At 61.5% G+C, this 22,963-nt stretch overlaps 2 protein-coding genes across 2 annotated transcripts in view; one reads left to right on the forward strand and one right to left on the reverse strand.

The window, feature by feature from the left end:
* Positions 1–6,258, forward strand: part of TCFL5 (transcription factor like 5) — a gene marked incomplete at its 5' end in the record, with an annotated part of 15,850 nt that extends 9,592 nt beyond the window's left edge. Inside the window, one exon of the mRNA XM_049650375.1 lies at positions 5,489–6,258. Within this exon, the coding sequence (XP_049506332.1) occupies positions 5,489–5,611 (123 nt within the window). The remainder of the gene's footprint in view (positions 1–5,488) is intronic.
* A 471-nt stretch (positions 6,259–6,729) lies between these two features.
* On the reverse strand, positions 6,730–22,595 carry COL9A3 (collagen type IX alpha 3 chain). The gene is made up of 31 exons (XM_049650376.1): positions 22,521–22,595; positions 22,032–22,084; positions 21,376–21,505; positions 20,734–20,787; positions 20,001–20,036; positions 19,670–19,693; positions 19,421–19,474; positions 19,019–19,072; positions 18,647–18,688; positions 17,468–17,524; positions 17,027–17,080; positions 16,328–16,381; positions 15,987–16,040; positions 15,708–15,761; positions 15,272–15,325; positions 14,595–14,648; positions 13,808–13,861; positions 13,669–13,722; positions 13,461–13,505; positions 13,303–13,356; positions 13,154–13,207; positions 12,638–12,691; positions 12,457–12,528; positions 11,467–11,502; positions 10,972–11,016; positions 9,849–9,881; positions 9,558–9,704; positions 9,369–9,423; positions 8,745–8,927; positions 7,728–7,805; positions 6,730–7,024 (listed from the first exon to the last, which is right to left on the reverse strand). The coding sequence occupies exons 1-31, from the start codon at positions 22,593–22,595 to the stop codon at positions 6,834–6,836; spliced, it is 2,058 nt and encodes a 685-aa protein (XP_049506333.1). The 3' UTR covers positions 6,730–6,833.
* Between the last annotated feature and the right edge of the window lie 368 nt (positions 22,596–22,963).

Genomic DNA, 22,963 nt, shown 5'->3' on the forward strand with positions numbered 1-22,963 from the left:
GGGGCGGCCTCCGGCATCTGGCGCAGACGTGCGAGGCTTTCGGCGCCCAGGAGGCACCAAGCCGTGTCCAGAGGGCGACGGGGAGATGAGTCTGGGGCTCCGTCAGCAGACACCTCGTTCCCTCGGCGCCCTTTCTTGTTTCTTCGTTAATTTATTTCACTTCCAGCGTAGTTACCATACGGTGTTGTGTTGGTTTCAGGCCAGTTTGTGTTGTTTTTCTAACGAACATACACACAGTACAACGAACACCTCCGCACCTGTCACCCGGGGTCAGCGTTTACCGTGTTTACGTCACGCACTCGCGTGTTGGCCGCGCAGTTTCAGAGACGCTTCCAGGCGTCGCGTCTCTTCACCTCTAGGTATTTCTGGACGCGTCTCCTGGAAAATTCTCCCGCGCACCCCCCGTGCCGTTACTGTGCCTCACGAGGCTGATCGCCATGCTGGCATCAAATAGTCCATATTGGCGTTTCCCCGGAATGTTTCAAATGACTTTCGTAGCGGTTTTCCTTTTTTCCTCCAAACCCGCACCCACCCATGGATTATGTATTGCGTTTAATTACGCTTTTAAGTCTCCTTAAGCTGCACCCACTCTGCCCCACCTCACGTTTGCTTACGATGACGTTGAGGTTTGGGGGAGATGAGGTCAGGTGTCTGTAGAACTCTGAATTTAGATGATTCACTTTATATGGGGAATTTTGATAGAATTTCAAACTTTGAGAAAAGTTCCAAGATTTGTACCGAACTCGGCGGGTGCCCGCCAGCCTCACTCAGAGTCACCAGTTGCTAACGTCATAGCCCGTTCGCTCTGTCGTGCTTGATCTCTCGTTATATACTTTCCTGAACCGTTTAATAACGACTCGTAGATACCTCAGGACTTGTGTATTTTTGAAGAACAAAAGCCTCGTCTTACGGAACCGGGATACGGTGCTCAGACTCAGGAAATGTCACTTCCGTCCAAAACTGTTGTCCGGCTCAGGGGTAACCTCTGGATTTGCCTGGATTTGTCTGTTCTCCCGATAATGTCCTCTGCAGCTTCCCCACTGGTTATGAGGAGCCGTCGAGAGAGAGGACCGGGAATCTCAGCCCAGCCGCGGGCGGCCCCTCCCTCTGCACCTCCCGCCCCCTCACCCCCCCCCCCCCCCCCCCACTGCCCACTCTCCTGGCAGCACCACCACTTGGTGCTGCGGGAATTCCTGCCCCCACGTCCGCCAGCCTCTGACTGGTTGGTTCCTGTTTCACCAGTGACGGGCACCCTGAGTTAGTCCGTGGCCCTGGGGGTGACGGCTGACAGGCTGACGGTCTCCCCAGTTGGTGCGCAGCATCCCCCGGTCCCCTATTGACTGGTGTCCCCCCTCCCCCTCCCGCACACAGACCCCTCCTTCAACCTTCCAGACAGGAACATACCCCCTCTTTGGCTCTGAAGGCGAAGACAATCACCTGGCCTGGTGGGTGGGCCCTGGTGGCCCCGTTGCAGCTCTGTCCCCCCTCTGCTCCTTTGTCACTCTGAACCTGGGTGCCTGTGCCCGAGTCTCCGTGAGCCTTGCTGCTCTGTCAGCATTTGGGGGGCGGGCAGAGTCAGTGGTAGTGTTTTCTCGTTTTTTCTTTTATGTCCGTTATTTCAAAGCGTTACCTATTCTGTCATTTTTTTAAGGTTTTATTTTTTTCTGTCGCACTGAGGTAAAAGCATTTGGCTTTTTACTTTTTCTGTTTTTAAAGCAGAGGTCTCTGGCTACTTTGTATTTCATTTCATTTTATTTTTTTAAATTTTTTATAAGTTTTCTTTATTTTGAGAGAGGCAGAGTGGGGGCGGGGGGCAGAGAGAGAAGGAGACAGAGAATCCCAAGCAGACTCCATGCTTCCAGCACAGAGCCTGACTCAGGGCTTGAACCCACAAAACGTGAGATCGTGACCTCAGCCGAAACCAAGAGTCAAATGCTCAACTAACTGAGCCACCCAGGCGCCCCTGTTTTTCACGTTTTCGTATTACGTTGTCATCAATGAAGATGGTCTGTACAAAGAAACCATTTTTGAAAGTTTGTTGAGACTTCCATCGTGACCTCTTCTGTTGTCAGTTTTTTAAAGTTTTGTATTTATTTGGAAAGAATGTGTATACTCCATTCGGTGGATTCTTTGTTTGTTAGGTTGAGACTATTCATGGCGATTCAGACTTTCCCCTTCTGCTCTGCTGTGTGGCACGCCTGTCCCTGCCCCAGACAGGCGGCCGGTACTTTCCCTTCCCGACTTCCTGGTGCAGCTTCCTGATGGGTGCTCGGAACCATCGCCCTCCTTCCTCTTAAGAAATACGCTTTGTTTTTGTAAGGTTATCTTTGTTTCTATAATCTCTACACCCAACATGGGGCTCGAACTCACAACCCCAAGGTCAGGAGTCACTGGCTGTTCCTTACTGAGCCAGCCGGGCGCCCTGAGAAATGCACTTCTTGTGTTTGGCTTCTCTTGTATTTGCACACTCTGGCCAGATATCATCAAGGTGTCTTGATGAGCTGTAAGACTCCCTTGAAACTCTGCCGTTTCACTTAGGTTTTGTTGAAGTAGATGCCGACTGAGAGGGGAGAGTGGCAGTCGCCCACTAACTTCTGGCCTACAAGGAGGCCTGGCGATCGCAGCCACCCCGGTGCCTCGTGATTGAGAGCTGGGACCCCGTGGGCATCCAGGCCACACCAGCTTACCCGCCGCCCGCACAGATGCCCAGCACAAAGGCGGAGGCCCGGCACCAGTCTCGCAGCGTGGACACTGGTCAGGAAATCTCTGGAGTGCTTTCTTACATCGGAAATGATTGTTTCCTTCTTTGTGGCTTTAATTATTCCCAAAGGGAAATTCTGCCTTTTCGGTACAGGCAGATATTTTCTATTTGGGCTTTGGGTGTCAGGATATAGGAAACTGTCAAAATACGGTTCATCTTAAATTGCATTGAGACCCTAAAACCTGTTAAAGTTCGGGAAGAAAATTAGAGATATGTGCAGATGTAGCGGCTGAGTGGGATAGTCGTTAGAAATGACAGGTGGCCTTGGTCAGATGCCACTTTGAAGGTGGACAGGTGGCGTGCCCCAGCCATTCCAGATGGTTCCGAAGTTAAACTCATTCAGCAGAGTACTTCTTCCCTTTCAGGACGTGAACTAAATATAAACCCACTACAGCCCAGCAACAAAAGCAACACAATACAAAAACAAAGGATTCGAGCACCTTTTTCCAAAGAAGGTGAACAAATGGCCAGCAAGCGCATGAGAAGATGCTCGCCATCTCTGACCATCAGGGAAATGCGGGTCAAAACCACGTGCAAGTACCACTTCTCACCGTCACGTGTGGCTGTTACAGACAAAATAGGTGCTCGCAGGAGGTGCAGAGTTGGAACTCGGGGCTGCTGGTGGGAATGTCAGATGGTGCGGCTGCTGTAGACGGTTGTCTGACGGTGTCTCAAGAAGGTAGCCCTAGAATTACTGCGCGATCCGGCAATCCCTCTTGGGGGTTATGCACCCGAGAGACTTAAAAGCAGGGACCCGGATGGACGCCTGCATGTCAGTGTTCACAGCAGCTCTGGTCTCAGAGGCCAGGATGTTGGAGGCGGGCCCGCTGCCTGGCAGCGTGCGTGCAGAGGGCGCTTGCTCAGCCGTAGCCAGAGAGAGCCGTAGGCAGAGAGGGTTGCCGCAGCACGGGCGCGGCTCGTCGCCGCTCTGAGTGACGTGAACCAGTCACAGGAGGACAGACGCCCCGTGGGTCCACTTCTGTGTGGCCCCTGGAGCTGTTCCATTCGTAGGGACAGAAAGCGGGCTGGTGGGCAGGGGCTGCGGGAGGACGAGAGTCATGTTTGACGGGGGACACAGTGTCCGTGTGGAAAGATGAAAAGTGGTGGTGATCACGCGACACTGTGAAGGCAGTTCGTGCGCCGGATTAAACCACATACAGCGGTTAAAACAAAATGTCACGTTATGTATTTTTTACTGTCACAAAACCTTTAAGCCTAGACTCAGCGGCATAAGAATGCTATGCTTAAAAAACTCGTGGAAATGTGTCCGTGCACAAACATGGAGAGAACAGAATACCGAGCTCCTGTGTTCCTGTGACTCTGCTTCAGGGCCAAGATCGCCTCGTCTGTACTCCTGTCCTGCCTCCCTTGCGGGACTATTTTATTTTAAAGCAGTTGCAGACCTAACATTTTAATTTAATTTTTCAATTTACATTCAAGTTAGTTAGCGTGTAGCGCAACCAGGATTTCAGGAGTAGGTTCCTTAGTGCCCCTTCCCCATTTAGCCCATCCCCCCTCCCACACCCCCTCCAGTAACCCTGTTTGTTCTCCATATTTAAGAGTCTCTTAACATTTTGTCCCCCTCCCTGTTTTTATATTATTTTTGTTTCCCTTCCCTTATGTTCGTCTGTTTTGTCTCTTAAAGTCCTCATATGAGTGAAGTCCTATGATTTTTGTCTTTCTCTAATTTCGCTTAGCATAATACCCTCTGGTTCCATCCACGTAGTTGCAGAGGGCAAGATTTCCTTCTTTGTGATTGCCGTGTAATGCTCCATTGTATGTATACCACATCTTTAGCCATTCATCCCTCGATGGACATTTGCTCCTTGCTCTTTATTTCTTGAAGAGACGGAACACTTTGTCCATAGGACGTCTGCCTTCTGCGTTGTGCAGACCCACGATCCCGTTTCCCAGAGGCTGACAAAGATCTGGCTGTCTGCACTTGCCTTCTTTTGTGAGCTTGGGGCTGACCCTGTGCTCGGGACAGCCAGCCTGCCCCAGCCACGAGAGCTGAGGCCTTGAAAAGTTCCTGGAGGCAGGACAGCGTGAGCAAGGGCCGTGCCGACGGTACCACGGGAGCCAGATTTTAGTCTTACGGGTGCAGAGGTAACCCCTGACCCCAGGCCTGCCCCGGAACACTTGCTGGTGTGTGTGGGGTAGGTCATGGGTACGGTGTCTGTGTGGGGTGATGGAAAGTTCTGGAGATGGATGGTAGTGATGGCTCTGAAACACTGATGTCCTTAATGCGGCTGATGGAACACTGACACTAAAGGGGTAAAGTGGTATATTATGCTACGACAGAAAATCTGTAAGTATGGCTGCTGCTTTTAAATAAAGAAGGCTTTATACTATATTCAGGCATCATGAGACTCTATTGGAAAGTTAAAAATACATGTAAATGTAACGGAGAAAAATGTTTGAATCCTTTTTATCCTGTACACCCCCTTACGAGATGGGACATGAATTTGTAGATGACGCCTACATATCTTGAAGTAATTTAGCTCATAATTTCAACCTTCTTTGTTTAATTTTTTAAAGGTTTTTTTCATTGTAAGTACTCTCTCCGCCCCACCACGGGGCTCGAACTCACAACCCCGAGATCAAGAGCCGTGCACATTGCACCGACTGAGCCGGCCAAATGCTCCCCCCAACACACAACCTTTGTGTTGTGGAGATAGTTTCCGTGTCTGTAAATTCAGTGCATTAACGGTCATTTCTCAACTTCAGGAATTTGAGAGTGTGTTTTGCGGTAAAACTGGCAGAAGGCTCAAGTTGACCAGACCGGACTCCTTGGTGACGCGTCCCGCACAGGAGAGCCTACAGAGCAGCCCAGCCATGGACGTCAAGTGACCAGCACCGACCGCGAGTTCCCGGCAGTGGCGGCTGCCGCCCGGGGCCCCCAAGCGTCTATGCAACCCAGGAGCCCCGGCGGTTTGACTCTAGGGGGACGCAGGTCAAGTTGATGGGCCTCCAGTGGGGACGTTAAAGCACGTTGTGTAAAGATGTTTGTCTAGAACAAAATACTTACTAGTCATTCGTGTCCTCTTAGACCATTTGGGGATGAAGACGTTGCCAATTGACAAGAAACTTCTCAATTACCTGCCTGATTCCATCATGTTTCTTAACATGATAACTTTGAAAATTACCATCCTTTGTAATTTCCTTAGTCTTAAAAGGTATATTGCTTTTTACTTATTTTATCTGCATTTTAAATGTGCCCGCTTAGCAACTGGAACAAGTTAAATTTTTCTTAATTAGAAGTAGTTTGGAAATTTCACTCTTTTGTTTCTCCCTCCCCTTGTACCGACTCCATTCACACAGGACCATGTTGTGAGATGTGGTCCGTTTCCAGCCTTCCTGCTGGACATTTTCCAGACTCCCTTTGAAGCCATTTTTGTCCGTAAATGGAATATCGTCACAGTGGGTTACTTCACACCCTGATTTCCATATTGAGAGTCCCTACTTTCTGTGTAATAAACTCTAGTGTTTGGAACTGAGTTTTTCAAATGAGTGGCTTTATTTATCACAACAGGTAATAGCAGTAGACTTTCGTGCAGTACAAAGTCACCTTCAATAAATACTGTTAATTGGAGACGGTAAAAGTTTGTACACAAGAAAAGCGGGAAAATCAGACTAGACCATGTGTAGTCGGGATGCCGTACGTGAACTTCTTTATTTGTTACACTGTGGTCGTTAGATCTCATAGATCGTCTCGCTGCGACCATGTCTTCGTCCTTCCACAAATGCTGTGTAAACAAGCTGAATATTTTCTATCTGTGGAATCGTACAGAACTGCGTGTGCGGCCTGTACCCCCAGATGCCACGTCACGTAGGGCTGGGCTGAGGTACGACGTTTCAGCTGTAAATACATGGGAGACAGAACACGAGGACAGGGCATTGGAGGACGCTCTCAGGGACCCAGTGTCCAGTCGCTGCTGTCAAGGACACGAGGGCCAGGCCGGGAGGGCCTCGGGGGACGTCACAGCGCGGCCCGAGGTCTCTTCTGGGACCTTCCGGAGCTCCCTGCTTGCAGCACAGCCTCATCTTCTCCCTCACTTCCTTCAGTTGCGTTTCAGGAGCTTCTAGAACCGGATTTTTCCCCGCCCCCTGCCATCACGGCTCCTTGGCAGGCAGAGGTGTCACAGATGCCGGGGGTCCCCTGAGCACCAACAGCACCAGGGAGGCCGGGATCTCCCGGAGGCCCGGGCTCGCCTTGGGCCCCGTCTCGGCCGTCCTTGCTCACGCCGGGTACGCCCTGCGGTCCTGGAGACGAGTCGGAGCAGGAAGGTGAGTGTGGACGGTGGGAAGGGACAGCCATTCCACCTGCCCCCCCACTTTGGTCTTAGAGCTTATTCCCCACTCTGGAGGGGCCCAGGGGAGGGGAGGGGGTGCGGGAAGGAGGTGAGGTGCAGTGAGAGGTGCGTGGAGGTCCGGGATCTGTCCCAGGGGTGGCGGCTCGGACTGGAGCTGAACTCGGTCTGTGGTGAGCCAGGGGGGTGTGCGGAGTTGTCTGGTGAGCAAGGACGGAGGTGACCGGGCCCCCGAGCAGGTGGAGGCAGAGTGGCCGCTGCCTCGCGGGCAGCCCCAGGTGTGGGGGCGGGCGGGCCTCGGGCCCCCGGCCCCTAGGGCGTGGGTGCAGGTGAGACCAGGCCCGGAAAGCCTCCTGGGAAGCCCCTGTCTCTCCACAAAACATGTATATTGATGTCAACTCAAACGTCCAGGATACATACGGGCCAGTGAAGGGATTGTGTTAGAATTTAGCTGAAATAGATGGTGGGTGGCCTGCACTAAATAGATTCTCCTGAATGGGTTCTCGAGTAAGCTGTTCTACAAAGTGATTCAGGCAGTTCCTGACCTTCTAAGAGAGTTTGCCAAGAGAGAACTCGTTCCTTTAGAAGGCCGTTCGTCGCCCAAGCACGCCCCGCGCAGAGTTGGAAGCAAAGCCGACAGCGGCCGGCACACGTACCTTGGAGCCCCTGGTCTCCGTCAGGCCCGTCCAGACCCGCGCCCGCCGAGCCTTTGTCTCCTCGGTCTCCCTGGGTCCCTGTGGGAAAGCAGCGGACGTGAGCCCCAGGTGCGTGACCCACCTTCTGACGCCCACTTTGCAGGCTTTTCCCCAAAGCGACACGCTCAGGAAAACAGCCCAAGCATCACAACCAGTCAAGGTGGTTGACGCTTGAATGCATCTCGGTTTGGGGACCAAGGGCACCGGCACGGGGCGGGGCAGGACTCCGGGCCGCCCGCAGGGAACCTCGGGGGTTCCATCGGTGCGGATGGACGGCACGGCGTCTGGGAGGGGGGAGGAGGTGTGTGCGTCCGTCTCCGGGGCTCAGGTGGTTCGGGCGTGAGGATATGGGAAATGGCGCTGCTAACTTTGGAATACTTTACGCTTCACAGATGAAGAAAGGGATTTACAGATTTAAGTTTCCCTTGGAAGTATTTTTCTTAGGCTACTTCTCAGAAACAAAATTATTGGATCAGTAAGTTGGAATGGACTGGAATCGTGAGCGTGATCTCCCTCGTTTGGGCCGTGAGGCTCGCTGGCGGGGCCAGCCGGCCACGGTGGCGCAGCTTAGAGGTTGGAAATGGGGTGAGTGTTCGAGGCCGTTTTGGAAAAGGTTAGTGCCCGCCCACTCACACACGTGAGGCTCCGATCATGGGCACCGAGCACCCCGCCGCCAGCACAGGCCGGCCCCGGGGCCCATGGGGGGCGCGTCTGTGACTTGAGCTGGTTCCTAAATTACATCTAGTGCATCGTCGACCTTTAAAAGGGCGCTCCGTACAGCTTTTGCCTTTTGCCACAGAAACGTTCACATGTGTCGGTTTTTACGAAGGCACATCCTATGGTGTATAAAGGGGCTTCTGTGTGCTTCTCACGTTTGTCTGTCCTTCCCCCCAGATGTTCTGACGGTATTTGAGAAAAACATCACATTAAAAAAACGTGGCAGTGCTCGGAGAGAGAAGGAGTGCGGGGGCCACTCACCTCTGGGCCCAGGGTCTCCCAGCTCTCCGGTGGGACCACGATATCCAGGGGGCCCTCGCGCACCGGGGTGACCGATGGAGCCGGGGGGCCCCGGGGGACCTGGGGGTCCGGCTGGACCAGGCCGGCCCGCGGATCCCGGCGCTAAAGGCTTCCTCAGGTGAGCTGCTAACTGGGCAATTTGTTCTTTTGAAAAACAAAGGGGCACGCGTTTATTCAAAGCGGATTAGCGGAAGTGTTCTATGCCGCGGCTAACACGTCAGGGCTGCCCGCCTTCCAGAAGGAAGTTTCACAGATTGAAAGTGGCCCGAGCTTGGTGTCAGGGCACGAAACTCTAGTGCTGCCAGAGTACCGAGCAGTGAGTCAAGGCCCAGAAGGAGGCGCTCCCTTTGCGCGAGCTCCTTAAAAGCCCTGTGAATCAAAGTGGCCAAAAGATGCCACTTAGTTCGGAAGGGCCGAAAGGGCCCAGTCCCCGTCCCTCGTGACTGATTCTTTGAGCAGACGTTCAGAGCGCCTGGCCCGGTATTAAATCCCGGGGGAGGGAGCCCCCACCTGGTGCAGATGGACAGAGCGGACCCCCAAGGACCCCAGGCAGCTGGGCAGGGAAGGGGGTGGGAGGGCACTCACCGCTGAGCATCGCCCCACACAGCTCCCGGATGTGCTGCTCGCTGGCCTCTCGCCCCTGAAACGCACCCCGTAAGCTGGTCAGCGGACAGGGGGGCAGGCCGGCACCTCCAGGGGCACCCCGCCATCACTCTCGGGAAGGTGACCCCCGCCCCCGGACGCCGACCTCAACACAGGGAAAGAAGCACGTACCGGGACTCCGGGCTTCCCAGTGATGCCAGGCACGCCTTGGACGCCCTGGAAACCCACGGGGCCGGGCGGGCCTGGGACACCATCCACGCCGCTGGTGCCGTTGGGGCCCGGGATGCCCTTCGGGCCCAGCTCCCCTCGACTGCCGGACTAGGGGAGAACGGGACCAGTGCCCAGAAGCCCCGCCACGCACGCTCCTCCCTCTTGCCCCGCTTCCGGGCAGAGCCAGCTTCGCGACCTGCAGGCCTGTGTCTCCTCTGGGCTTTGCTGTCGGGACGGCTGCCAGCCACTTACCTCTCCTTTGGGACCGACGGGACCACCGGGACCCTGCGAGAGAGGAGCCGTTGCGTGTGCTGCTAGGCAGGCGGGCATTTGCTTCCAGAGAACCAGGCCAGCGTGTTACTGGTCAGGGATGGCCTCGAACATCCGGGAAACTACAACTTGACCGCTTCAGGATATCTCGTAAGTACGTTTTTATCTCACTGGGGTTGTGTTATGACCACTGATGTTTTTGTGACTTAGTTTTCCTAAAGGGTGTTTTCAGTAGCTGCTTTGTACTTTTTCTCACACGTGTTGACTTTGCTCCTGGCCGTTATTATCATTATAATAAATGACGCTAAGCTGACAGTCTGTCCCTAAGGTTCCCTTTCCCCAGCTGTGTCCTCCTCAGGAAGCTTCCTGGCTGCCTGTGAACAGGCACGTGGTCCCAACCAGACAGCAGATGGCCCAAGACCCATTCTGCCATGCCGCCGTCGGCGAGAGCAGACGCCTCTGGGCTCCGCAGCCGGCAGGAACTGCCACCCCCATCAGATTATCAGGGACGGGTTCCCAGGGTCCTGCTGGGTCAAGGTCATCCGGGAATCCCCCAAAATAAACCTCGAGCACGCACACACACACACACACACACACACACACAGCCCTGACCACGTCCTGGCTACGGTCACAGGGCTGTGGGCTGTGCCAGAGACGAGGGTCCCCGGGGCCGGGTCGTCGCCATCTCCCCCAGACACCTCGACAGCCTTATCACCGAACTGAAACCCTGGCCACGGGGCAAAGACCCTTCCCCCGAAACCCCACGACCGTCGTGCCCCAGCCTCCAGGAAAAGGTCCACCTGTCCATGAGCTCAGTCAAGGATTTTACTCTAAACATAACTTGATTTTTAGCTCTGTGGAGGCAGAGTTTTCTGGAGTTTTATCTGAACCGTGCCCCAGTTCCCGCCGAAAGTCACTGGTGACGTGACTGCAGGCAGCATCACGTGGACAGGAGCCCACAGGACCCACAGGGACACATGGGCCCAGCCCCTGGCCTCCACGCGGCTTCCCCCACTCCCAGGACCAGCAGAGACTGGCCTCCCCCGGACGCGGCTCGTTCACACTCAGCTGTTAACACAAGTGAGGCCGACTAGGTCACACTCACCAGCTCTCCTTTGTCCCCAGGAAGGCCGTCAGAACCTGCAGTGCCCTGGGAACGACACGCCCCAACGTTAAACCACGTTCTCAAGCCTCGGGAGCTGGTTCGCGAGACCCCAGACCAGGGGGACGCAGGCTGACGTCCCTTATTGACCTGACACGAGGCTTTCTTGCCAAGCAGAATCCTCAACCAATATAAAAAGGACTTGGGGCCACCTGGAGGTCGCAGGCCCAGCTCCCTAGCCTTTCCAGAGAGGACAAATTTTTGACCTACAAACAGGCCTGGAGCCCAGATGCCGCCCTTGACGAGCTCACATTCCCAGAAGGTCCGCAGGAATACCCCCTCCCCCGGGGGCCCCAGGAGCCAAGCCAGGGAGTTGGGCTGGGTGTCCAGAGCGGTCACCTCCACTCAGAGGGAGCAAGGAGAAGCCAGTCATGAAGACAGCGGGAGGGAGAGAGGAGCTTCAGCCTGCATCGACGGGACCAGCGGGCACCCACTCACCTGGTCTCCCTTCGGGCCTGCGGCTCCTCCGGGGCCCTGGCAGAGAGAAGGCTCGGCCTTAGAGGAAGCCCAGGGCCCCCGGGGGGGTGGAGCCCAGGGGCCCGGGCGCGTCCCCCAAGTGTCTCAGGGACGCCAGAGCATCGCAGCACGCGGGGTGCCGTGGGTGTTTAATGGGCCTCTTTGGGTTGGGTGTTGCTTGTACCACCAGTGACCGTGCGGGCAGCTGGCACCTGTAACCCTCGGGTGGCGTCCCGAGTGGGACCGGACGTGTCTGGGGAGGTGCAGGCCGGGGTCGCCCCAAGAACAGAGAACATTAAAATAACAATTGTCCGTCTGCTCAAACAGAAGCAGGAGCCAGAGCTGCCCTGGGAGGGGATGGAGGAGGCCGGGGTGGGCAAGGTGGGGGGGAAGGCGAGGACCCTCTGTGAGCACAGCCCCCCCGCCCCCCCCCCCCTCCCCGCAGAGGCCCTGGCCCCTGGGGTTTCCCGCCCGCCTGGAGGCTAACGAAGGGCCGCTTTCTCGGCCAGTGGTTTCCGTGGCCCCCGCCCTGCCCTGCCCGCCTCCCCGGAATGAAGCGAGGTCTGGACGGCAGCTCCTGGGCCTTCCCGTCTGCAGGGGTGATGGCAGAGGCAAGCACGGCCTTGGCAGGGCCTGGGGCGCGCGTCCAAGTGGGGCCTGGTCCTGCCCCGCCGGGCGCCTGGGCGCTCTGGCCCGACCGTCCCGGGACCACAGGGACCCACACTGAACCCACCGTCACAAGACCGCTAGGAAAGTTAGAAGCAGTGACGGTTAACAGCAGTTGTGGTTTTCACACTTGTCTTAAAGCAACGTAACCCTTTGTCCGACCCTCAGCTGAAACCCGACGGGCCCCCACGGAGCCAGGAGCACCGGCCGGGCCACCGGCAGCATGTGGTCCTCCCCTGTGGGTCCCAGGGACTGTGAGCAAGGGCGGGGCGGGGTAGGGCACCCCCTGCTGGGACAGCCACTTACCCGGTCACCCGTGACACCTCGGAGGCCCTGGGGGCCCGGCAGGCCGGGGTCTCCTGTGTCGCCCTTCCGGCCCTGCAGACAAGGACCCAGCTCATCAGCACCCACAAAGGAGCCCAGCGGGGACCCCTCCCCTGCTCAGCTGGCCCCTCTGGGCGTAAACCCCGCCCCAGGTCTCACCCACCTGGAAGCCTCGGACGCCAGGGGCTCCAGGAGGGCCTTGCGGGCCCAGAGCCCCCTAAAAGACAAAAGGAAGGTGTGGGTCCAGCTCGCCTGCCCCCAGGGACGCCGGGCAGACACGGGAGCTGGCCTACTCCCCGGGGACAGAGATGGGGGGCGGCTGGGGATTGTGGGGGTGAGGCATGCCCTCAGACCACACGTGCCCGTCAGCCCTGGGAGCCAGGCACCCACACCCACGGCTGCCTGGGGCCCTGTGGCCGGTGTCCCCACGATCCCATCTATACACCTACTCGGACGTGAGGGGTGGGAAGCCCCCACTGCACCTCACGGAGCCTGTGACGGGTGCTGTGACTTCCTCCCTCGGCAAGGATGGGACAGCTGGGCCTGGCCCTCGGTGTCTTTCGGCTTTCGTGGGCTCAGCTCACTGACGTGTCCCAGATGCCTCCCCAGCCCGCACGGCGACATGGAGGTGCCCCCCTGCCCTTCCCCCCCCTTGCCAGGCTACACCCGCCTCACTCACCGCCGAGCCCCTGTGGCCAGCCTCACCGCGCTCCCCAGGCACGCCAACGTCTCCCTGCACGAGGTCAGGGGGAGGGGGACAGGGGTCAGCAGGGTCCGTGGACTTAGGGCGGGGGGGGGGGGGGGGGGGGGGGGGGGGGGGACACTTACCGGGATGCCAGGCTCTCCCGAGGGTCCGGCCTCACCCAGCTCCCCGGCTCGGCCCTGCATGAGAGGGAGCCCCGAGTGTGCGCTCGTCCCTCCCTCCGGGGCCCGGACACCACCCCCACCCCCACCCCCACCCCCAGCAAGACGGAGAAGCCACGTACCAGTTCTCCCTTCTCGCCCTTGGACCCTGCTCGTCCGGGGAGGCCCTGCGCACGTCAGAGGTCCGGGCTGTGAGCCCGTGGCAGAGCACCCCCAAAGCGGGGCTCCCCCTGCACAAACTCCCACTCGGGGACGCGCAGGAGAAGACCCCCGTCCCCAAGCCCCCACTGGCGTAGCCCCGGCACCACCGAGGGAAGCCCACACGCTCACCGGCAGCCCGTTAGGACCCTTCTCTCCTGGGGCACCGTTGCGACCGGCCTCTCCCTGCGGGAGGTCAGGGGACAGGGTGCTGAGGCCCGGGAGGCCCAACCCCCGCAGACCCCTTCTCCCCCGTAGGCCAGATACCAACCTTCTCGCCATCGAGTCCGGGCACGCCGTCCCGCCCGTCCTTGCCCGGCATACCCTGGGGATGGGGGGTGGCATGAGGCCTGGGGCGCAGCGCGTGTCCCGTCACCCCACCCTCCCTCCCCAGGCCGGTGTGTCAGTCCCTGCAGGGGGGGCACGGAGGACGCCGCCCTCCGCGTCTGCCCGGGGTTTTCACCACGCCCACAGCCAAGTTCTGTTGCGGCCCGTTTTGCAGATGAGAAGACAGAGGCTTGGGGGCTGGGATGTGGGCCTTCCCGATCCCACGCTCTGGACTGATGTGGGAACAGAGAGCACAGCCCAGTGTTGGGAAACCAGCAGGAGGGCAAGCTTTCAGAGGAGGCCCCCAGGGGCCTGTCCTCGTCCGCGTGGGTTGGGGCTGGGAGGGGCTGAGCAGGGGACCGGGCGGTGCGGGTGCCCCAGGACCCTCAGAATGCCCCACACCTGTGCCCACCGGTCTACCCAGCCCACCCTTCTGTCCCCTGCGGCAGACGCTCTGCCTCCTCCGCACGGTCGGGGCTGCCCGGAACACGTGGCCCCGTGCCCTGCTCAGCCACTGGTAGGAGGCTCCGGACGGCGACAGCGGCGTTCGGCCAAGTGAGGGCCACACGCCGGCCGCGGACAGCCCCAGGCGGCTGAAGAAGGGTTCTCCCGGGGGGGGGGAGACACTTGCAGAAGATGGGAGGCCAGCAGGGGCAGCAGGGGCCTGCTCTGTGCAGGGACACCAGGGACACCGGCCGTTGTCTGACACCGCGGCAGCCGCGGGCACTCACCGGCTCTCCGCCCGGCCCGGCCACTCCAGGGGCTCCTTTGGGACCAGGTCTGCCCTAAAAGACACATAAGCCACTGCATTTGGGACCTTGAGGAAGAGGAATGCTCCCCCCCCCAGACTGTGTCCCTGGTCCCCAGGCAGGCTCAGGCCAGGAGCCCTGCACGCGCCCCGTGCCCATGACTCCCAGGCACCAGGGGCTGTGCTCAGGGCTGGGGGATGCCCAACCACGGGCGGAAGGGCTTGTGGACTCGGGACCTGTCTCAGCATCACGCGGCCGCCTCCCGGGCCTCTGGCCACGGGACTCAGTCCGGGGGACGACGAGGTTGAAGGCGTCCGCAGGCAGACGCCAGCTTGGGGCTGTCCCCTCATTGCTCGATCATCTCTCAGCTTTACTCACGGTTGCTCGCTCAACCTGAGAGTCATTTTCTCTGTTATTCCATTTCACAGTTGGGCAACGGCGCAGGGCCCAGGGCCTCTGGCGGGATGAGTGTAGCGGCCGGAATGCGCCCCCAGGAGTCTGGTCCTACAGCCTCCGCCCCGCTGCTCCCGGCACGAGCTCGTCAGAGCCACCAGAACTGCCGGTGACCCAGCTGCTGGCCAGGGGCCACCCCACCCTCCCTCCCCAGGGGTCGGCGTGTCTGGAGGAAGGACCCAGAGAATCAAGGTCACTTTACTTACAAGGTCACCCTTGGGGCCACGGAACCCGTCTGGGCCCCTCTCGCCTCTGTCACCCTAAAATGACGGGGGGTGGAGGTATGGAAACAAAAAGTTAACTGCAGAAGGTGGGAGGGCTGGATGGAGGGTCACAGGGGCCAGAGGGACGTTGACCACACCTCACACACGTCCAGAGGGAAGAACACCAAAGTCCCAGCGAGAACAGGCCCTCGCGGTGAACTCAACCCCCCCAGGTGTACCCACTCCTGCCCCCAGGTGTGCCCACTGGCACCTGCCCAGGTGTGCCCAGGGGTGCGTGCCCACAAAAGGACTCTGCTCCCGGAAGGGCCAGCCTGGCGCAGCCCAGGGGACTGAGGCAGGCGTCTGAGTGAGGAAGAGGAAGGGTGCAGAGAGCCCAGGCCTGCGGGGGGCCACCCTCCACCCCCAGACACACACATACCACTTTCCCAGGGGCTCCTGGGATCCCCAGCGGCCCTCGGAATCCGATGGGACCCTGTAAGGAGGCGGGGGGCCATCTGGGGCCTCTCATCTGGAGCCTGGCCAGCATCCCTTGGAGGACGTGACTCCAGCCAGAGAGACCCTGCCTCCAGCACCCCCAACAGACACCCCCTCCCCAGTCAGCTGCCCAGGGGTCCCAAACCGTCCCCCACCCCCCTTTTCCAAGGCCTCCACTCCGCTCGCCTAGGGCCCCTCTCCACCTGATGCGGGGCTGACTTACCCGATCCCCGGGGGGCCCGGCCGGCCCCGGCAGACCTCGAAGTCCCCGAGGCCCCTGCAAGAGGAAAGCTGGAAAGGCAGGGCCTGGGCCAGCAGCACCCCCAGGACCGCACGCCCCCCGGGAGCCACGGAGGGCCCTAGGGTCTTCCCTAGAAGCACCTGACCTCGGGCCAGGCCCTGGAGGGGGCAGGACCACAATTCCTAGGATCTGCAGCCTGGCAGAGGCAGGACCCTGGCCCGGTCCCTCTTACGAGTGTCGGTGGACCGTCCCCTGCAGTCCTAAGCAGTCGAGGGGCTCTGGCCCCACATCCCCACCCACGTCTGGCCCCTTCCCCCGCTCACCTGCAGCCCTACAGTGCCTGGGATGCCAGCCGGCCCGGGGGGCCCAGGATCACCCTGCAATGGAGATGAGGTGCCGTGAGCTGGGTCAGGCCTGAGCCCTCCCAGCACCTGTCCAAGCCCACTGGTCCCCCCAGATGAGCCCGTGCAGCGGGGGCCGTGGCCCTGTTCACAGCTGAGCCTCTGAGGTTGGGGGCTTCTGGCCTTCCTCTGGAGGGCAAGGTCCCTGTGGCTTCTGCTCCTGCAAGGCCCCCAGCCTTTCCCAGACGCCTCTGCCTGGCTGGCGTGGGCACGTCTACTGCCCGAGCGGCGGCCTCACCGTGCCGGACATGTACCCAGCCTCACCTGGTGCCTGTGGGTAAGGGCAAACCAAAATCTTCCGCGGCCAGGGGCCACGGGGGGTGGAGGGGTGGCAGGGGCCTCCAGGAGACCTCTCCGGCCACCAGCGGGGCCGCCTGAGCTCAGGGAACTTCCACGTGAGACCAGGCAGGTGGGGGGTTCGTCCAGGGACCCTGCCCCAAAGCACTTGGCTCCGACTGGCCGGGCCCCACAGAGGAGGCGTGCATAGCACGCCCAGAGGCGGCCGGCACCCCCTCCCTGACCCACCGCCAGCGGGGCCCTGGCCCCCACCCCCCACCAGGCGCCCCTCCCTCCCTCCCCCCTCCGCCCGGGGCCGACGGCCCTGCCGCGGCCCATATTCACCTTCTCGCCGTCCTTGCCGACCTCTCCTTGCTCCCCTTTGTAGCCGGTGGGCCCCTGAAAGCCAGCGGGGGCGAGGAGTCACAGCCCACCCCCAGCAGCCCTGAACAGAGGCCCGCGTGGCCGCCAGATCAGGTGGGGAAACTGAGGTCCGGTCAAGAGGGGGCAAGGCCGGGCCAGGGAAGGGAGTTGGTGGCCTGACGCCAGCTTCCCTGGCTGCAGCTGTCGCCATGCCGCCCGGTCCCGGGGGCCACACCGGTGCCCAGCCCGTTAACAGTGCTGAACAGGGGGGTAGGGACAGAGCAAGGCCCCCAGGCTGGGTCGGAGGCCAGCTCTCCCTTCTTCCTGGAACAACCAGGGCGGGCTTTCTGGAAGCCCGCCTCCCCCCGAGTCCCCTCCGGACCTTGAGGCTCGGGTCTGAGTCACCCTGTGGCCGCCGCTCACCTTGAACCCTGGCATTCCTGGGGGCCCGGGGGGGCCTGGGGGGCAGATGGCCGGGCACTGTTGGAAAGCAGAGTGGTCAGAGCGGGACCTGCCTCTCAGGTCAACACCCAGGGGCCCTGAGACGGGCCATTCCAGACGAGTGAAGGGACCTCAGGCCACACCAGGGCCTCCCGGGGAGCCCGGACGGGCCCTCGCTCAGTGTGGCCGCCCGGGGTGGGGTGGGGGGTGCAGAAAGGCACTGCCCGGAGCAGGATGGCGGCTGCCTGGCCCCTCGCAGGCTCGCGCTGGGAGCCAAGCTCCCCTTTCTCCGTACTCGGCGCAGCGGCTTCACAAAGGGGCCCTCATCCCGTGTTCCCGCAGCAAACCTCGGGCCGGGGCTCCTGTCAGTGCACAAATGCTCTCTAGGAACGGACAGGTGTCCCGCAGACACGGATGGGGCACTCCACGCCCAGGGCACCGTAACGCCAAGGGATGGCGCTGGGTTTCCTAGATCATTCCGCAGCTCATCTCTGCCCCTGCCTGGCCCATCGCCAGGGGCCCAGCCATCCTCCCGATTCTGGAAGGTTCTGGAAGGTTCTGGAAGGTCCCTAAACCCTCCCTCTGGGACATGCCCTGGTCAAACACTCCGGACGCAGGGGTGGAGCCAAGGGCGCCGGCAGCGGGCAGGTCACATCCTTCAGGAGCACCGGACGCCGACCCCTCCGCGCACACAGCGGAGAAGGACCTGGGGCCGCCCCAGACGCGGTCTTCGTTTTCACGGGAGCGACAAAGCTCACAGGTAAAAGTGAGTCCCAGACGCTAGTCCAGAGCCTTCTCTGCTGGGGAAACCCTCTGTGCCACCCGTTGTAGCCGACACCCGCCGAGTGTGGCTGAGCGGTCAGCGCCCGGCTGCGCCAGGCTACAATTGGATTCTGTTTCACTTCGATTCACATTCACGCTCCTGTGAGCAGGGGGTGGGGGTGGGGGTGGGGGTGAGGGGACCCGGGGGCAGGAGCGCGAGAGGGAGCAGCTCATAGCCAGTGGGCAGAGTTGGCGTGGCGAGGCCGCGCCCAGAGCTGGTGCCACCCACGCGGACCCGGGGGGTAGGGAACGAGCCACGGGGTCCCCGAGGCGGTGGGCTGGGCTCGTGCCCCCTCCCCCCAAGACGGGCAACCTTCACAAATGGCTGTAAGTGCCTACCTGCAGGTCAGTGGCGCCTTCAGGGAGGACCCCTGGGTGACCCTGGGACACAAAGACAGCTGACTTGGATGCTGCCGTCCCCCGCCCTCCCTGTCACCCACCACTCCGGACTCAGTCCCTTCATCCCTCATGTGGCCAGTGCTGGGCATTAACAAGGACAGAAACCACCTGTCCTGAGCCACTGGGCCTGAGCCCTGCCTGTCCCCAGGTCAGCCGACCCGGCTGCCACTTTGGCCCCGGACTCCGCCCGTGTCTGAAAAGGGGATAGGAGTCCACGTGGGTGCGGCTGGGGGCCCCGGGGACAGGAGAGCCACGTCATCGCTGCCTGGCACTACCCCAGCGAAGCCCTGGGGTCCCCTGCCTGGTACTTACAGGGGGTCCAGGAGGTCCCGGGGGGCCAGGGAGGCCCGGTAGTCCAGAGGGTCCCTGGGGGGTGGGTTATGACATTAGGTGAGGGTGACCAGCGGTCTCCCTCCCTGTGCCCTCACGGGGACGTTGCCACCTGCCCGCCTCCCCCAGCCTGGCCTGTGCATGTGCCCACAGCGCATCTCAAGGCCTAGCCTGTCCTTGTCCCTGAATGTCACTTGGGGTTTCCGTCAAAGGCCATGAGAAAGGAAATGGGGGAGGAGGAGGGTGGAAGAGGTGAGGGGAAGAGGGAGGGAAGGGAAGGGAAGGAGCAGAGGTGGCAGGAAGCCCTGGGGGTTGAATTGGGGGTGTCCCGGTGGGCAGGGCCCTTGCTCTGAGCAGGGGGGAGGGTCAGGGCCAGCCACTCACCGGGGGGCCCCGGAGGCCAGCTCCACCAGGGATGCCGCTCACTCCTGCCTCTCCCTGGGGGGGGTAAGGACGTGAGAAACAGGGGTCTGCACCCACAGACCCACACAGGGCTCGTCTGCCCCCTCTGGAGGGACAGGAAGTCCGGTGGGGGGCGGCTGGCCCCAGCCCCGGTTTGGGACCTGGCAGCCCGCCTGGCCCGGAGTGTGGTGGGCGTGCTTGGGTGGGGCCGCGAGGGTGGTCAGTACTCACCGGGGGTCCGGGGAGGCCTTTGCCCTGCAGTGACAAGCACAGGGTCAGAAGGCGCTGGGGACAGCCCACTCCCCTACCCCCATCCCCCACCCCCGAGACAGGCGGGCTGTACGGGGGGGACTCCCAGACTCCTGGGGCAGGGGGCCCTCCCTGGGGGAGAGAGGACACAGCCCAGATGGTGTCCCAGGACCCCGGCCCAGGCTGGCTCGGCCCCGGAGGGACAGCAGGCAAGAGGGCTGGACGCTGCCTCTCAGGGCTCCCGAGGGCACCCCGCCCCGGTCAGACCCTCTAGCTCCTCAAAGTCCCACTGAGAGGGGGAAATGACACTCACCCCCAGCCCGGGGGGCCCCGGGGGGCCCAGACTTCCCTGCAGAAGGAAAGAGGGTCAGGAGTGAGCTGAGCCCAGGCGCCCAGGACTCTGTGAGCCAACCTGTCCCACCCGCCCCCCACTCTGAAGTGGGAGCTCTCCGTTTTACAGAAGATCGAGGCTCCGGGGGGACCTCTGAGGCCCAGCGGCCCGGACAGGTCTTTGCCAATAATCCCGCTGAGGAAAATCCATCCAGACTGTTGGAAACGACGCAGGAAGCAGCCAAGAGCAGGCAGGACACGCCCCCAGGAAGGCCCGGCGCTAGGGCTGACCCGAGCCACACAGAAGGGCCCTGTGCCCATCTCTCCAAGAAGCCTTCCAGGTAGCCCCCTCCCCCAAAGGTCACGAGAGCTTTGGCCCCTGCCCTTTCTGCCGCTCCCCTGTACCCCGAAGACGCAGGCCTGGCCCGGGGGGCCCCCGACAAGAGACTCCCTACAGAAACCCGGAGACAGCCGCCCTGGCGCGTAAGGCCGGTCGCCCCTGCCGGGTCTGAACGCTAGGACGGCTGCAAGCAGGGGCCCGTGTGTCGTCCCCCTGAGCCCATCTGCCCTTCTGTGGCCTCCACCTCACCGCACACGCGGTAGGACGTCCCAGCTGCCCTCAGGGCCACCAGCCTTGTGGACAGTGCTCAGCACTGGGGGTGGGGTGGGGACCTCACTCCCAAGTGGAACCCATCCAACTTGGGGCAGGCACTGACCCGTTCTCCAGGTGCGCCCTTGGGGCCCGGTGGTCCGTCCTGTCCTGTCAGACCCTGGGGAGAGAGGCAGGGGAGGGGGGGCTCGAGGGGTCACGCTGGGAGGACGGCCCGCCTCCCCCCAGAGGGCACTCTCCTAACTAAAATGGGTCCGGACACTGGGAAGAACCTTGCATGCGGCCCCTTCCTCTCCCGGAGCCTCTGGGGGAGGTGAGGAGCTGATAAGCCCAGCAGGTGGGAGAAGTCCCTTCTCAGAGCCCTGCCGCGGCCCCCGCGGTCCTGGGGCCAAGGCCTTGAGCCCCGAGGACAAACGCAGCCAGCCTGGGGCTCAGAGGGGCCCAGGTAGCCAGAGAAACGAGAGCTAGGAGCATTTTCACCCCTGCCGGGAGCTGGCTGCGTCCTCTGCCTGGGCTGAGGGGTCTGGGATGCAGGCCAAGGGACCCCCGCTGGGGGACATCCGGAGACTCTTGGGACCGAGCAGGCCCAGCGCAGGCCCAGCCCCAGCGGGAGAGCTGCAATTAAACTTGACTCCTGGGATACAACCCCTCCGGTCCCGGCTCAGGGGAGGAGAAGGGAGGGGGCTCACGAGAGGGGGCTCTCGGGAGGGGAAGGGGGGAGGGGGAGGAAGGGGGCGGGCACACTCACGTCCACACCGGGCAGTCCTGGGAGCCCAGCCTCCCCTGGTTTCCCTGGCTTCCCTGGGGCCCCTTTTGGTCCCTGGAGGGAGGAGGGGGAGGGCAGAGGCGTGAGGGCAGGTCCAGCCCAGAGCCTTGGCCTTCACCAATAAGGCTTGTGTTTTCCAGCTGCGGCACCGCCCAGCAATTAGAGATTGGCTCTTCTCCACCGGAGGCCCAGCTGCCGGCTTTCCTGCGGACCCCCACCCAGCTGGGCCCGGCGCCCACCCTCACTGGCCCCAGCTGGCCGCCCTCTCCAGCCGCCTCCCCCCGCTTAGTCACCTCTGTAGGAAGTTCACCTGGATGCTTCGTCAGCCGCCCGGGCTAAGGGCCTGTGCGTCCCTCTGTGGGACCCCCGGTGTGCCCTAGAACCCTCAATTCCTGGGCCTGAACAGCTCTGTGAAAGCCCAGGGCCCCCTCGCTGGCTGTAGCCACCTGGCCTGGCTGGCACCGGCCCAAAGACCGTCTCAAAGCCAGCCGCCACCCAGGGACACGCTGAATCCCACACGCTCCCCTCCCGCCCCCTTCCCGCCTCTGAGGCCTCCTGCCTGGCGGGCAACCCAGGGCTCAGTGTGGTGGGAAGGGGACGTCCTGACCCCTCGGTTCTAGGTCCACCCCTCCCCTCGCCGTAGCTGGACACTCACCGGGGACCCTGGCAGACCCGGAGGCCCAACTTCTCCCTGTAGAGGGGAAGACACCCACACGTGACCAAGGGTCCCCTGAAGATCCCGGCCCAGGGGAGCAGAGACCCAAGAGGCGACACGGGACCCCCCTCCCACAGGCGACCTCATCCACATCTAAGGGGCCCCCTCCTCTCTGGGGCCAGGCACAGGGACATACCCCCACCCCTCCACCAGCCTGAGAAGCCTCGGAAGGTGGGCCACAGCCCCTCAGACTTGCAGAGGCCCAGGGGGAACGCCACCCCCGTGACCACTAGGCCTGAGACCCTTGGCGTGAGGCTTCCAGGCTTTTAAGTGGAACCCTCCCCAGAAGGAACGGCATGACTCCCGTCAGCCTGGGGCTCCTGGGGGGCCAGGCGCCCAGCCCCAGCAGGAGGGGTGTGGGGGCCCTGGGTCCAGGGCCCAATGTGGCCACCGTGACCCGCCCTGCCCCCACCCTGCGGGGCTGTCGCCGAGCACCCTGCGGGTCGAGATCAACCAGGGTTGGTGTGGATATGAGACTCAGGGCCATCTAGGGCCTTGGGGGCCCAGAGAGAGACTGAGGACTGGTCAAGGGGGGCTCTCGTGGGTGAGGAGGTCCTGGGGCAGGTCTCTGCTTTACATGGAGGTGGCTGGATCGGGGGGGGGGGGGGGTTCACCCAAGACGGTCCTGGGGGAGGCTGGCCGCGGGATTTCAGCTGCTTGGATTGGGCCACACTTGACCTGGGGCACCCCTGGACACAGCATCTCTGGGGCAGAGCCAGCTCCAGAGCCCCCCAAAGCTGGCTCCAGCCCAAGACCCTCAGGGGACAGCCCTGCACCTCCACCCCCAGGGCCTCAGGACACAGGAGCAAGGGCCCCTGGGGACCCGGAGACACGCACATCAGTGCCCACATTCCC

Source organism: Panthera uncia (assembly GCF_023721935.1).
Source record: "Panthera uncia isolate 11264 chromosome A3 unlocalized genomic scaffold, Puncia_PCG_1.0 HiC_scaffold_11, whole genome shotgun sequence".
In the NCBI taxonomy this organism is placed as follows: domain Eukaryota; kingdom Metazoa; phylum Chordata; class Mammalia; order Carnivora; family Felidae; genus Panthera; species Panthera uncia.

Bases quoted from the DNA above. Each gene is read 5' to 3' on its own strand.
- COL9A3 (XM_049650376.1), bottom strand. From the start codon at position 22,595: ATGGCCCTGAGTCTCATATCCACACCAACCCTGGTTGATCTCGACCCG. The intron at 12,529-12,637 runs GTGGGTGAGACC...CCTTGTCTGCAG, and splicing joins CTGGCGTCCGAGGCTTCCAG to GGCCGGAAGGGCGACACAGG. The intron at 11,017-11,466 runs GTGAGTGGGTGC...TGTCGTTCCCAG, and splicing joins CAGGCCCGAAGGGAGACCAG to GGCACTGCAGGTTCTGACGG.